General features: G+C 45.4%; 1 protein-coding gene across 1 annotated transcript in view; it reads left to right on the forward strand.

The window, feature by feature from the left end:
• MED12 (mediator complex subunit 12) overlaps positions 1-12634 on the forward strand; it is a 36391-nt gene that overhangs the window by 2162 nt on the left and 21595 nt on the right. Inside the window, exons 4-16 of the mRNA XM_061446320.1 lie at positions 1288-1447; positions 2591-2766; positions 3038-3148; positions 4625-4879; positions 6452-6598; positions 6891-6990; positions 7431-7567; positions 8371-8502; positions 8894-9020; positions 9655-9884; positions 10353-10433; positions 11184-11357; positions 11635-11779. Of these exons, the coding sequence (XP_061302304.1) occupies positions 1288-1447; positions 2591-2766; positions 3038-3148; positions 4625-4879; positions 6452-6598; positions 6891-6990; positions 7431-7567; positions 8371-8502; positions 8894-9020; positions 9655-9884; positions 10353-10433; positions 11184-11357; positions 11635-11779 (1975 nt within the window). The remainder of the gene's footprint in view (positions 1-1287; positions 1448-2590; positions 2767-3037; positions 3149-4624; positions 4880-6451; positions 6599-6890; positions 6991-7430; positions 7568-8370; positions 8503-8893; positions 9021-9654; positions 9885-10352; positions 10434-11183; positions 11358-11634; positions 11780-12634) is intronic.

Consider the following 12634-nt stretch of genomic DNA (forward strand, 5'->3'; position numbering starts at 1 on the left):
ACATTTCTGGTTTTAAGTTGAGAAGTGTATGTGTATAATAGCTTGGTCTCAGCCAGGCCAGAGCATTTCTGTGCCCTGGCACCCAGGGCTAGATAGTTCCCTGACAGCAGTGAATTCTGTGGAATATGAAAGAAGATAGAAGGGTCTTACTCTGCATTGTATGAGGCCTGGTAGCAGTGGGAGCTGATTGTCAGGGTGGGCCTGTAAATAAGGAACTGAGGAATTGGGTATGTATTGAGTAAAAACATAACTTCCAGTTGTGAAACAGTAGCATAAGTAGCTTAGAAGCTGGAGCTTGGTCCTCAGTGTTCTGAGTCACTCTGGGGGGAAAATAATCAGATTTTCACAGAATCTGTCTCTTTGTAAACTTAGCCCTTGTGTCTGTCTGTGCATGCTGGCTGTCAATTTTCTGAGGTCACTTTGAAAGCTTGAACCTTTTGAGGCCCTCCCCAGGTTTCTGCAATGGGCTCCATCAGTTTTCATGGACTTAGACATGGAAGCAGTGACTCTGTAGCCAAGTAGTCTGTCTGTGTGTCTCTGAGGCATCAGAATGGTTGGGAAGAATATAAGAAACACAGCAAGTAAGTGATTGAAGCATTGGTAATTCAGGTAGTGGGAGACTTGGAGCTAGCTCTCAAATGGACACATTCCCTGTGAATTTGTCTCATTCCTCTGTGAACATGGGCATACTTTTGCTCTCCATAATACTGTGTGTAAGTGAGCCCCACAACTGTGCTGTTTCTTGTGATGTATTACTGCTTCCTGGTTTATAGATCTTCATTGTGATGATTTCACTGGTATTCTCCCCCAGATTGTATCTTGAATTTTGACTCTTGGCTTTATGAATCCCTTCTTACTATAATACTCAAATTCCCTGTTTCTCGCAATCTTTTTGTGATGTTACAAGACTTTTATAACCACTATGAAGAGTTCTGTCTTCAGTCTTTGGAGTAGATACTGTGTGTTTCTGACTCAGTTCTTAGTCTGTATCTTTTGTAGTTTTTTTATATCACCTCTGGAGGATACCCTCAAAGCTGTTTTCAGGATTCGGGGTGTGAATTTACAGTAATGTAATTGTGTTTTCTGTTTTCTTTCAGTTTGTTTTGTTTCTGTTTATACTGAAATGTGGATTTGGTACTTTCTGACCAGAGGTGAATTTTTGCGGTGTTTTGAGATGCAGAGCAACACTACCTTTTTCACAGCTTGCAGCACGAGCGGTGTGTGTAGTTGCTTTGGAATAGTTCCTGTCTCTGTCCCTGGTTGCAGTTCTTCTCAATTCTGTTACAGGTGCCAATCTTTAGCAAGAAGGAAGAGGTCTTTGGTTATTTGGCGAAATACACTGTTCCAGTAATGAGAGCAGCTTGGCTCATCAAAATGACTTGTGCCTATTATGCTGCTATCACAGAAACCAAGGTGAAAAAGCGTCATGTCATTGATCCCTTCATTGGTAAGCGTTGGTTTTGTCCATAACAGATGTTTTCTTCTCAGCCTGGTGTTGAATAGTAAGAGGTGGCCTGGGATTCCATATATGCTTGTTTCCTGCTGCTAAGTCCTAGTGCTCTGACATGAAGAACTAAAACAACAGGGCCCACCTGTGAAAGTACACTGTTGAACAATAAGTCTTAGCAGCCACAAATACTTCCTGAAAGCCTACCTCTTTGTTCTCCCCATTAAGTTCTGCCGTGTCTTTCTACTGTACAATCTGTTGGGGTTTTTTTTACCTTACAAAGACTGTAAATGATAATTGAGCAATGACTGATTAGCTTCTTCTCAAGTGAGTAAGTACGTTTCCCACAGAATTCTGGTGTGTTACTCCCTCCCTGTTGATTTAGCCTCACTGGATCCCATATCTAACATCTTTTGCATCCTGGCCTCCCCCAGATTACATGGACTAGGAGGGCTCCCCTGTTTTCTGGTTTCATAGAATCCCAGACTGATTTGTGTTGGAAGGGACCTTAAAGCTCATCCGGTTCCACTTCCTGTGTCTTTGCCACAGGCAGGGACCCCTTCCACTAGAGCAGCTTGCTCCAAGCCCCTGTGTCCAACCTGGCCTTGAACACTGCCAGGGATGGGGCAGCCACAGCTTCTCTGGGCACCCTGTGCCAGCGCCTCAACACCCTCACAGGGAAGAGCTTCTGCCTAAGAGCTCATCTCAGTCTCCCCTCGGGCAGGTTAAACCCATTCCCCTTGGCCTGTCCCTACAGGCCTTTGTCCAAAGCCCCTCTCCAGGTTTCCTGGAGCCCGTTTAGGCACTGGAGCTGCTCTAAGGTCTCCCCCTGGGCTGAACCAGCCCAGCTCTCTCAGCTTGGATGAGGAATATTTCTTCCCAACTTTTCTGGTACAAAGTAACCATGCTCCCTAAACATGGAAGTTTTTCCCCTTGTTTCCTATTTCTTTGGATGCCTTTTCTTCCATACCACCCCCAGGCCACAAGCAAGCTTAATATTGTGTCACTTAGTATTCTTTCTTTGTCTTTCTGTCCTTTTCAAATGACAGGAACACTTTGTGTTTCTTCCTGTGCACCAGCCTGGTTCTTTCCTGCTTCTGTTTACCACAACACTCATTGCTGACTTGTTTTCCCCCTCTCCAGAATGGACACAGATCATCACCAAGTACCTGTCAGAGCAGCTGCAGAAAATCGCAGAGTTCTATAGGCAGCTCCCAGCGCAAGGATGTGGTTCACCATCTGGGCCAGTGCCCCAAGAGGTGGAACAAGCTTTGAAGCAGTGGGACTACAATGAAAAACTAGCTATGTTTATGTTCCAGGTGAGGCACTGAAGGGGGCTCCTGTGTGTGCAGCACAAGAAGGCTAGGGGAGGTGGTACAAAGTGACTTATTTTTGCAGAATATTCTATTTCTATGAATAGACTTGTAGAACTGGAGGTAGTTTTGAGCTCAGTAGTAGAAAAGGGGTAGTACAGAACTGTGCAAACTTCTAGAGTGATTTCCACTGCTAAAAAGCAAGCAGCTGCTGTTTCTCTGCCTTTCTGTCATGTTGCTTCAGCTTTTGTTTTGCTCTGCCTATATCTGTGTGCAGGATGGCATGCTGGACCGGCATGAATTCCTGACGTGGGTCCTTGAATGCTTTGAGAAGATACGGTCAGGAGAAGATGAATTTCTGAAAATGCTCCTGCCCCTGCTGCTGCGGGTGAGAAATACGTACTTGGTGCTGACTTCCACTGTTGTCTCTCCCCTTCCTGTCACCTAAGGCAGGATGAGCTGTTTTGCACAGAGAACACTGGGGTGTGTCCCTCTGAGCATCCTTCTTAGAATCATAGAATCTTGGAATGGTTTGTGTTGGAAGAGACTTTAAAGCTCCTCCAGCTCCAACCCCTGCCACGGGCAGGGACACCTGCCACTGGAGCAGCTTGCTCCAAGCCCCTGTGTCCAGCCTGGCCTTGAGCACTGCCAGGGATGAGGCAGCCACAGCTTCTCTGGGCACCCTATGCCAGCGCCTCAGCACCCTCACAGGGAAGAGCTTCTGCCTAAGAGCTCATCTCAGTCTCCCCTCTGGCAGGTTAAAGCCATTCCCCTTGGCCTGTCCCTACAGGCCCTTGTCCCAGGCCCCTCTCCAGGTTTCCTGCAGCCCCTTTAGGCACTGGAGCTGCTCTGAGGTTTCCCCTTCAGGAGCCTTCTCTTCTCCAGGCTGACCCAGCCCAGCTCTCTCAGCCTGGCTCCAGAGCAGAGCTGCTCCAGGCTTTGCAGCATCTGTTTGCTGTGTTTGTTTTTTTTCCTTTTTAATATAATATAAAGGGCTCACCATTTATTCCTTTCAGATATTACAAGAAAGCTTCCACAGCTCTACAGTTTGTTTGGTGGGTTTTTTGTTGGGTTTTTTTTGTTTGTTTGTTTTTGTTCGGGTTTTTTTTTGTTTTTTTCTTAGAAAATTGCAAATTGAGTATTTTGGCCATTAAAAAAATTACATAGAAAGCCAACATTGCCTCACATTTTACAGCTGCAGGCCCCCTCCCTCCACCCTACACCCCCAGAGTCACCTCTCGGAAGCAGAATTAAACACAGTGGACTTTCAAGGCAAGAGTAGAATGTTGTACAGCACTAACCAGGTTAGCTCCGAAACCATCCATTTCTGTAGAGAGCACAAAATACTTCAAATGAAGTCAGAACCAGGAATGTAAAATGGGTGAAGAAAAAGGATCCATTGAACAGTTGCTGGGCTTCAGGGGTAGCTGGGAGCCACAGCGATCCTTGCTTATGGAAGGAGACCTTTTACTCCTGCCGTATTCTGTTTCTTTCTCCTTTCTCCTGTTTCTCTGCACTGGACTTGGTAATCCCTGCGCCTGTCGCAGCTGTGATAGTTGGACTGGCTGTTCACCAGTACATGACAACTGTTTCTTTTTTTCTTTCCTGTTGCAACACTTTATAGGCAGACCTTTGGAACTGGGTGTGGGTACATTTTGATACATGAAAGTCATTCCCATAGAGCATTTAAAAGGCTTTTCTGATGCTTAGTAGCCAGTGGGCAATACATGATGTTTAATGAGTTCTCTGTAAAAACGGACTGTCGTTCCACGGCAGTGCCACACAGTATTTGCTTTGGACAGTCAAGGGTTTCTCTTGTGTTGCTTGTAACAAGGATTTTTCCCGCTTTACTCTTCTCCTGCAGTACTCTGGAGAGTTTGTGCAGTCTGCATACCTGTCCAGACGTTTGGCCTACTTCTGCACCCGCAGGCTTGCTATGCAGCTGGATGGTGCTGGTGGGCACCCACCCCACATCCTGTCTGCCCAGACAGGAAATGCTCTTCCTTCAACTCCCACCCCTCAGCCAGCTGCAGGGAATCCTCCTCCCAGCCCTTTCAGTGACTTGCTGCTGTGCCCCCAGCACCGGCCAGTGGTTTATGGGCTCAGCTGCATCCTCCAGGTAGGTTTGAGGAGTGGCTGGTGATGCTGGCATCAACAGGGAGAGTTTAGGTTGTGTGCCATCGCAGAAACATCATTATTGTCTGAGTCAGCAACTTCCTGAGTACAGAAATATCAAACCATGATTGTCTGAGGGTGGGTCTTGGCTGAGGTGTTACAGAGCTTTTGTACCAATCATAAGTGCTATAGCAATGCCCTTGACTGACTTGCATGAGAAAAATGGGTTGGAGTAGAGCCTTTTGCTCTATTCACAGGTGCCCCAGATAGCTGGGAAAGCTTTGCTGAAGAGGGGATGAGAAAGAAAGGGTTGTTTCACCTGGAGGACATCAGTAACAGGTTGTCATCTCAGGAAAGAAATTATGTCAAAAATGAAAGAGTGTTTTGTAATTTTGTGAGCTCCTAAAAACAAACAGCCCCTGTTATGGGTTAAGCCTAGCCGGTAACTCAGAACCACACAGCTGCCTGCTCACTTCCCATCTTCTTCCCCCTAACTCACAGAGGGATGGGGAGGAGCTCAGCTGTTTGGGTTTTTTCTAGTTTGTGTGTGATAAAACATGTCTTCTTAAATACACAAATACTTTGTTTGGGAAGCTTTAGGAAAAATATATGAGCGTATACACCTCAAAGATGTGGCTGATTTGGGGTTTGAACACAACCTGATGAACAACTTCAAGTTGGTTAATGATGGTCTGATCTTTTTTGCTATGTTTTAGAAGAGTTCTTCTGATAGAAAATCTACAGATCTGATCTGCAGATAGTAGATAAGGCTAAGGCAGAATAAGACCTAGAGGCTGGATGCTGGAGCTGGGTAAAGTCAGGCTGGAAACACGCATTTCTAGCAGTGTACATCATTAACCTCTGCTCAGGTGTTCTCCAGATATGGTGAATTCTTTCATTTGAGTGTTTAAAACAACCTTGGTTGTCCATTTTAATGTCTGGTTCCTTGTGAGCCAGAAGCTGTAGGGGTGTTTCCTTGGGATTGTTCAGTGAAGTTTTATGTGTTTGTCTGGGTGTACAAGGTCACAAAAGAATGAAAATACATTTGTGATAGTGTTGTTATTAGAATCATTACTATAATCATACTTGTGATTATTAAATAATACATTATAAAGTGTTTGGGTTTGTTGACTCATGTTTCTTCTCACGCTTTACTCTTGATGAGGGCTGTAAGCCACTAGTGTAAATGCTTCTTCTGGACCATGAGGGTTGGGGTTGTGCATTGGCTGTGTGAGTTATAGAAAATAAGTTCTGTTTAGGAGCAGCAGGGAGCTCTGCAGCCATGTGTACTGCATTTGGATAATGTGGAATTCTGGTCTTGGCTTCCTAAGCATACCTAGGGCAAGAAACTCAATGCAGCAGAAATAGTAGTTTTTTCTTTTCTACTCTAATATGGTCTTTAGCCCAAACACTTTGAGAGCTTAAACACTCACCTCTACTTCCCCCAAATAGTAAATATTTATGCAGGATAATGAGTGTCTGGGTGTGGGATAAAGGAGTGGTTATTTCTGTAGAAAGTACTTGAACTTCATTGGTTTTGACCTTTCAACCATACTGACTTTTCTGTCTGCTGCAGAGTATAATTTTGTGTTGCCCAAGTGCCCTTGTGTGGCATTACTCACTGACTGATAGCAGGATAAAGACTGGCTCCCCATTGGACCACCTGCCCATAGCCCCATCCAACTTGCCCATGCCAGGAGGAAATTCAGCCTTTACACAGCAGGTGAGCAGCCTTCAAAAAAGGGGGCTCTTGTTGGCCCAAGGTAATAGCGGTATCTTAGCTCTTTCAGGATTTTCTTTTCATGTTGTGTGATAAGCAGAGCTGGATGTGCTGTCTCGCTCACAAGGAATTAATTGCTCCCATTCTGCTATAAGCAAGACGGTCATGCCCTTGGAAGATGGGCAGAATCTAACCTTGAGTAGAATTGCTGTCTTGCTCTTTGTTTTCTGATAATTTTGTACCCAGTACTTGTAAAACATCTTTTTGTATCTTTACACAAGTGCATTGCTTCCAGGTTCGGGCAAAGCTGCGTGAGATTGAGCAGCAGATAAAGGAGCGTGGCCAGGCTGTGGAGGTTCGCTGGTCATTTGACAAGTGCCAAGAAACCACAGCAGGTAACTTGCTGTAGGTTAAAGTTTCTTTCCCTGTGTTTCATGTGTTACCCTGAGAAACTTCCTGTCTGACTGTTTTCTTTGTGTTTTTCCTGTGTGCTGCTGTTGGTGTTTACTGTCAGCAGTGGGTGAAACACAAATGGCTGGTTTTCTTTCCAGTGCAAAATCTTGCTCAGGTCCTTTTCCCCAGGTATAAAAGAGTTCCTGTTACTGGAAGCTGGGAATATGGATCAGAGAACTATACTTTTGTATACATGCCATGTTCAGATGCTTTCCCCTAACATCAGCTGTTAGCTTCTGTGAGAGTCAGGATACTAAGCTTGCTATCCCTGCCTGACTGGTACAGCTTTCCTTAGGCAGCCTCCCGAGCTTACGGAAACCTTTGCTCCAGAGTGTGTCGTACCAGTTGCCAAGTAGGCATTCTCTTCTCTGTCCTCTTCTAGGTTTCACTATTGGTCGTGTCTTGCACACTTTAGAAGTTCTGGACAGCCACAGCTTTGAGAGATCTGACTTCAGCAACTCTTTGGATTCCTTGTATAACAGGATATTTGGGCTGGGTCCAACCAAAGACAGTCATGAGGTGCCTTGGGACTTTGCTGCTGGGTTTGATCTTCCATGTGGCTATGTTCCTTTTTCTGTTCCGTGGTTACTGTCCTGTATCTGCAGAGCTGACCAGGCGGTGGCATTTGGCTAGGAGATGCAGTCTCCATTGAAAAAGATTTTGCACAGCCTTAAGTTAGGGAGGTACTAAAGTGAGAAAAGGGAGTCCATGCTCTAGAAAGTCTGCACTAATAAATATGTGTAAGCTTGAGAGAATCTACGCAGCCGTTAGAGGAGGTCTCCTGATGGAGGACGTGAGTCCACATAGCACATTAATGATAAGGACATATTATGTGTCTGAGAGAAGTAAATGCTAGCCTGATCAGATTTTGGGCTGGCAGCTGCTTCCTGGCAGTCAGAGTTCACAGTTCAAGTTTCTTTTAGCCTAGCACTTACATGTAGGACCATAGTGCTAGCAATACTGTATTGGTTCCTGGCATTGAGCTCAGGTATGATAGTTTACATGCTCCCTATACTGCTCGAAGCTGTTTTTCACTTTGTGCTGAGATTAACACTCCATAGATGTCCTGCCCAAAGAGATGATTTTCTGAAGCAGTGCCATCCTGAGATTTGTCAAGGGCTGTGGATCACCTCATGCTGCAAAGTGGAGTCAAGGCAGAGATGTCAAAGCTTTAGCTTGACACCTGTCCTCCAGGAATGTAGCGGTCTTCTGGCTGTGCTCTACTAGGAGTAGACTCACTATTATATCCAGCCTGAGGCCTTAGGACTGCTCACCTCTTCTGCTTGGCTCAGGTTCTCACTGCAGTGCTTGTATCTCAACAGATCTCCCCTGATGACGATGCAGTGGTGGCCTTGCTGTGCGAGTGGGCTGTCAGCTATAAGCGCTCTGGGCGCCACAGGGCTATGGTTGTGGCCAAACTCCTGGAGAAGCGTCAAGCAGAGATAGAAGCTGAGGTATGCCCTTATACCTGGAAAGGTAGCAGTGATGAGAAGAGGAGAAGTTACACAACTATTATTATCTACCTTGCACCAAAAAGAAAGGCTGTTCAGCACCTCTTAATGCTGGTGCTGTTAATTATGGCATTTGCTCCATCTAACTCAAAGTAGATCATAAATGAGCCAGTGGGATGGTGTGTATCCCATTTCTTGATTGCATTTGAAGACAGGTGATTGCAGTGCAGAAGTATTGGCATACTTGGAGACTGAAGTGGCTCACAGAAGCCTTTGTGGTGACTTTCCTGTAAGTGCAAGATAGGAGAAGTCTCTTGAAACTTCTTTTGGGGGTTTGTGGATAGTGACTTTCTCCTCTGGGACAGCTTGCAGTACTTTTTTTCTGTTTCCACAGAGATGTGGGGACTCTGAAGTTGTGGATGAGAAGGGCTCCATCTCCTCAGGCTCTCTCTCAGCAGCCAGCGCTCCTGTCTTTCAGGATGTCCTTATGCAATTCCTTGACACTCAAGCTCCTATGTTAAGTATGTAATAAAACTTCTAGTTTTCCCTCTCCTGCAGACTTTGTGTGCTCTTCTCTTGTGTGTAGGTCTTGAATGTACTTTAATCTCTTTCTGGCTTTCTCATGATCCAGAGCATACCTTGGAGAGGGAGGGAAAGCATCCTGGAGGGCCAGGTGACAGAAAGATAACGCAGAAGCCCTTCTGTTAACAGAGCATTGGCTGAGAATAAATGAGTGCAGCTTAACTTGGAATTAATTCAGGCTGAGAACTAGAGTGAGGTTTCTAACTAGTAAGTGGCAAAGCTCTGGAATGGAGTGGAAGTACTCTCAGTGGAAGTACTGAAACAGATTAAGGGGGACAGGATACTACCAACTCTTAATGATGCTGGTTTGTACACCCAGAAATGGCACTTCCAGGCTGAAGTCCTATGCATCTGGCCTGAGGGATTAACTGGAGAGCTTCTGACTTACTTAACTGCTATCTGTTGAAACTGAACTTTCTGCTTTTAGTCCCTGCTGTAATCTCACAACTGTCTATCAGTCGCTATGTTGAGATCTCTGGAAATGCTTTCTCTAGTCCTAGGTTAGGTGGCTGCTGTTGCTTAGCATTGCAGAAGACTTCTGATAGCCCTGACTGTCTGTGCTGTCCTTTTCAGCTGATCCTGGGAAGGAAAATGAGAAGGTGGAGTTCTTTAACCTGGTGCTGCTGTTCTGTGAGTTAATCCGACACGATGTTTTCTCTCACAACATCTACATGTGCACACTCATCTCCCGGGGTGACCTTGCTATGGATTCTCATGGGCCTCGCCCGCCCTCACCCTTTGATGACCCTGCTGAGGAGCATGACAGGAAGGAGACAGAAGGAAACAGTGGCATCAAGCTAGAGGTGAAAGCACAAGCATCATGGCCCTCCTCAACATGACCCTGTGTTGTGCTTGCCTGGTTTTACTAGCTTTGCAGCCTCTTTGCTGTTATCTATTGGAGGATGTACAAGTGACTCATGCTTCTCCTTTCCCCAACCTATTCCTTTAGCATTTCAGTTTCAAAAGTAGAAAGCTATGTCCTAAGTGGCTGGAAAGGGCCTGCAGAATGTAAAGGGGTAGACAGGAAAATCTTGCACTGCTCAGAGCAGAGCAGGTGCTGTGTGAGGCCTGTCCATGATGTTTGCAGTGTGTTAAGCTTCAACTTGGGTTGAAGCCCCATGAGTGTGTTGGCATATTGCTGTCACTGTCCAAGTGACAGCAATACGCCAACTATTAAATAAGTGTTGTTCCTTTAAAGTGCTGTGTTAAATAAATATTCTCCTGTTTCCTGGTACATCACCAGGTTCTAAAGCTGCTCTGTTTCTTCCCAGGACACAGGTCTTTCTGAGCCCATTGACATTGACCACAACTCCAGCATGCTTTTTGATGACATGGAGAAAACAGACTTTTCGGTATGTTTCTGCATTTTCTGCCTGCTATTCAGTAAGTAGGTCAGTATGTGGTAGTCAAGGCCAGCAGGTGCCTCGCTTTTGTGCGTTTCCTCTCTGTTGTAGAGCCAGAGAAGTGACGGGGTTGTTCCGGTGTGCTGGAGGTGTCAGGGTTGTACCAGTGTGCCCAAGGCTCTGTCCAACCTGGAACACCCTGTTCCAGTGCCTCACCACCCTCACAGGGAAGAACTTCTTCCTTACCTCCAACCTGAACTTCCCCTTTCTAAGTCTGAACCCATCACCCGTTGTCCTGTCTCTGCAGTCCCTGATGAAGATCATGGTTGCAGAATGTTTTGAAGCATTTAACAATAAAAATAACTTGTGGTGTTTGAAAAATCCCCAAGTACCTTCATTCCTCTAGCCATTTCTGGCCTTCCAAGATATGTTAGGCAGGTGTGATGTACAGAGCTGTGGCTTTTCTGTGGTTTTCCCGGGGTCCTTGCTTGTTCTATAGAGGTGGTTCCCAAAATACGAAGTCATAGTTACTTATACCCCATTGTTTTTAACTTGGTATGCAACATGGAGCAGAAGCAGAAATGGGAATAGTGTCTTAGCACATTGCCTTGGTCATTGCCCTAAGAACTGGATATTTCTCCAACTCTCTCTCTTCCTGCTCCTTTTTAGACCTGAGTTAGGTGTACCTTCCTTCAGCAGTCTTCACTGTTGCATGACTATGTTCCCTAACTACCTTTTCTTGTTGTTACGTCTCCCTAGATGTTTTCTCCTCCAATGCATTGTGAATCTAAAGCCAGCCCTTCCCCTGAGAAACCAGATCCTGAAAAGGAAGCAAAGCCTCTGCTGAAGGATAAGTCTGTGGAAGGAATGTTAGCATCCCTGTATGACCAGCCTCGGCACATCCAGTATGCAACACACTTTCCTATTCCTCAGGTACGAGACCTGCTCATAATCCCTCCCCTGTTGCTGCCTTGTGCTCTGTTCACGAGACTGCTAGGTTTCCCTGCAGTACTGCTGTGGGTGGGTAAGGAGCAGTTATGCTTTCCTGCACTGCTGCAGGAGGTGTGCTACTTAAGATGTCTCCTTGCTTATACCCAGAACAACTTCCAAGATGAAGCTTTCTTCATCCTTTGAGAGATGAAGATGTAAACCAAGGTGAAAGCATTCAGGCTTGTAGTTGCTAATGCAGTTGCCTTTTCTGGTTCTCTAGGAGGAATCATGCAGTCACGAGTGTAACCAACGGCTGGTAGTTCTTTTTGGAGTTGGAAAGCAACGGGATGATGCTCGGCATACGATCAAGAAAATAACCAAAGACATTCTAAAAGTCTTAAATAGAAAGAGCACTGCAGAGACAGGTTAGTAGAGTCTGAGCCTCTGAAGTGGAAGCATCTTTCCAGTTGAGTTGTCTCCTTTGGGTTGCAGTGAAAGGATTTTATATAATCTACAGTGCCTGGTAAACTCAGTCAGTCACTGAGAGTCTGGAATGGTGCTCTGTTCCCAGACATACTAACCAGCAAGTGAGATGATTGGTTTCCTGCTGACAATATCTGTTTATTAAGCCACTTTTCTTCAGCAGAGCAGTAAGTCATGTCTGTTCAGAGTGAGACCCTAGCCAAAGGTTCCTCCTTTTCAGATTTTCTTTAGTCTTCCATTTAGATGCTTGCACAAGAAGTAAAGAGGACTTTGCCTATGCATATTCAGCAAAGTTAAATGTAGCATGCCATTATGCTTGGGGCACATGCTAAATACACTGGATGGGAAATTTGGATAGCTGTGTCAGGACCCATAGAAAGCCTCTGACTTTCATTGGCTGAGAATCTGGCTACAATTTTTTCTTTTGTCTTTTGGTCTGGTTCTTGAAAGGTAACTTGAAATGTGATAGAAAGATGATTCTTTCAAAGAGATGGGGTGCTCTTAACAGAGAACTTTGGAGGCTGAACTTCTCCAATACAGAACATCTGTCCTCAGGGAATTAGTGAATGTCTAAATGGAGAGAAAGTATTTTTGCCTGCAAAGAGTACCATCACCTGCCACTTGGGATAAATTAGATATTAACCTTCCTGTCATTCTCAGGTTAGGAGTTCCTTCCTCAGCAGTTTATTATTTTGAATTCAGGATAGTCCTTATCAGCCTAAGGTGTGGGACTCGGGCTTTTTGGCTATGCTGCATGGCAGGGGCTGATCCTGCTAAGGGACTGACAGGTGCTAATG

The sequence above is a fragment of the Pezoporus flaviventris genome, unplaced genomic scaffold (genome assembly GCF_033815535.1).
Source record: "Pezoporus flaviventris isolate CSIRO_AGI_PZ_B2104156 unplaced genomic scaffold, CSIRO_AGI_Pfla_v1 ptg000005l, whole genome shotgun sequence".
NCBI classification, from domain to species: Eukaryota; Metazoa; Chordata; class Aves; order Psittaciformes; family Psittacidae; genus Pezoporus; species Pezoporus flaviventris.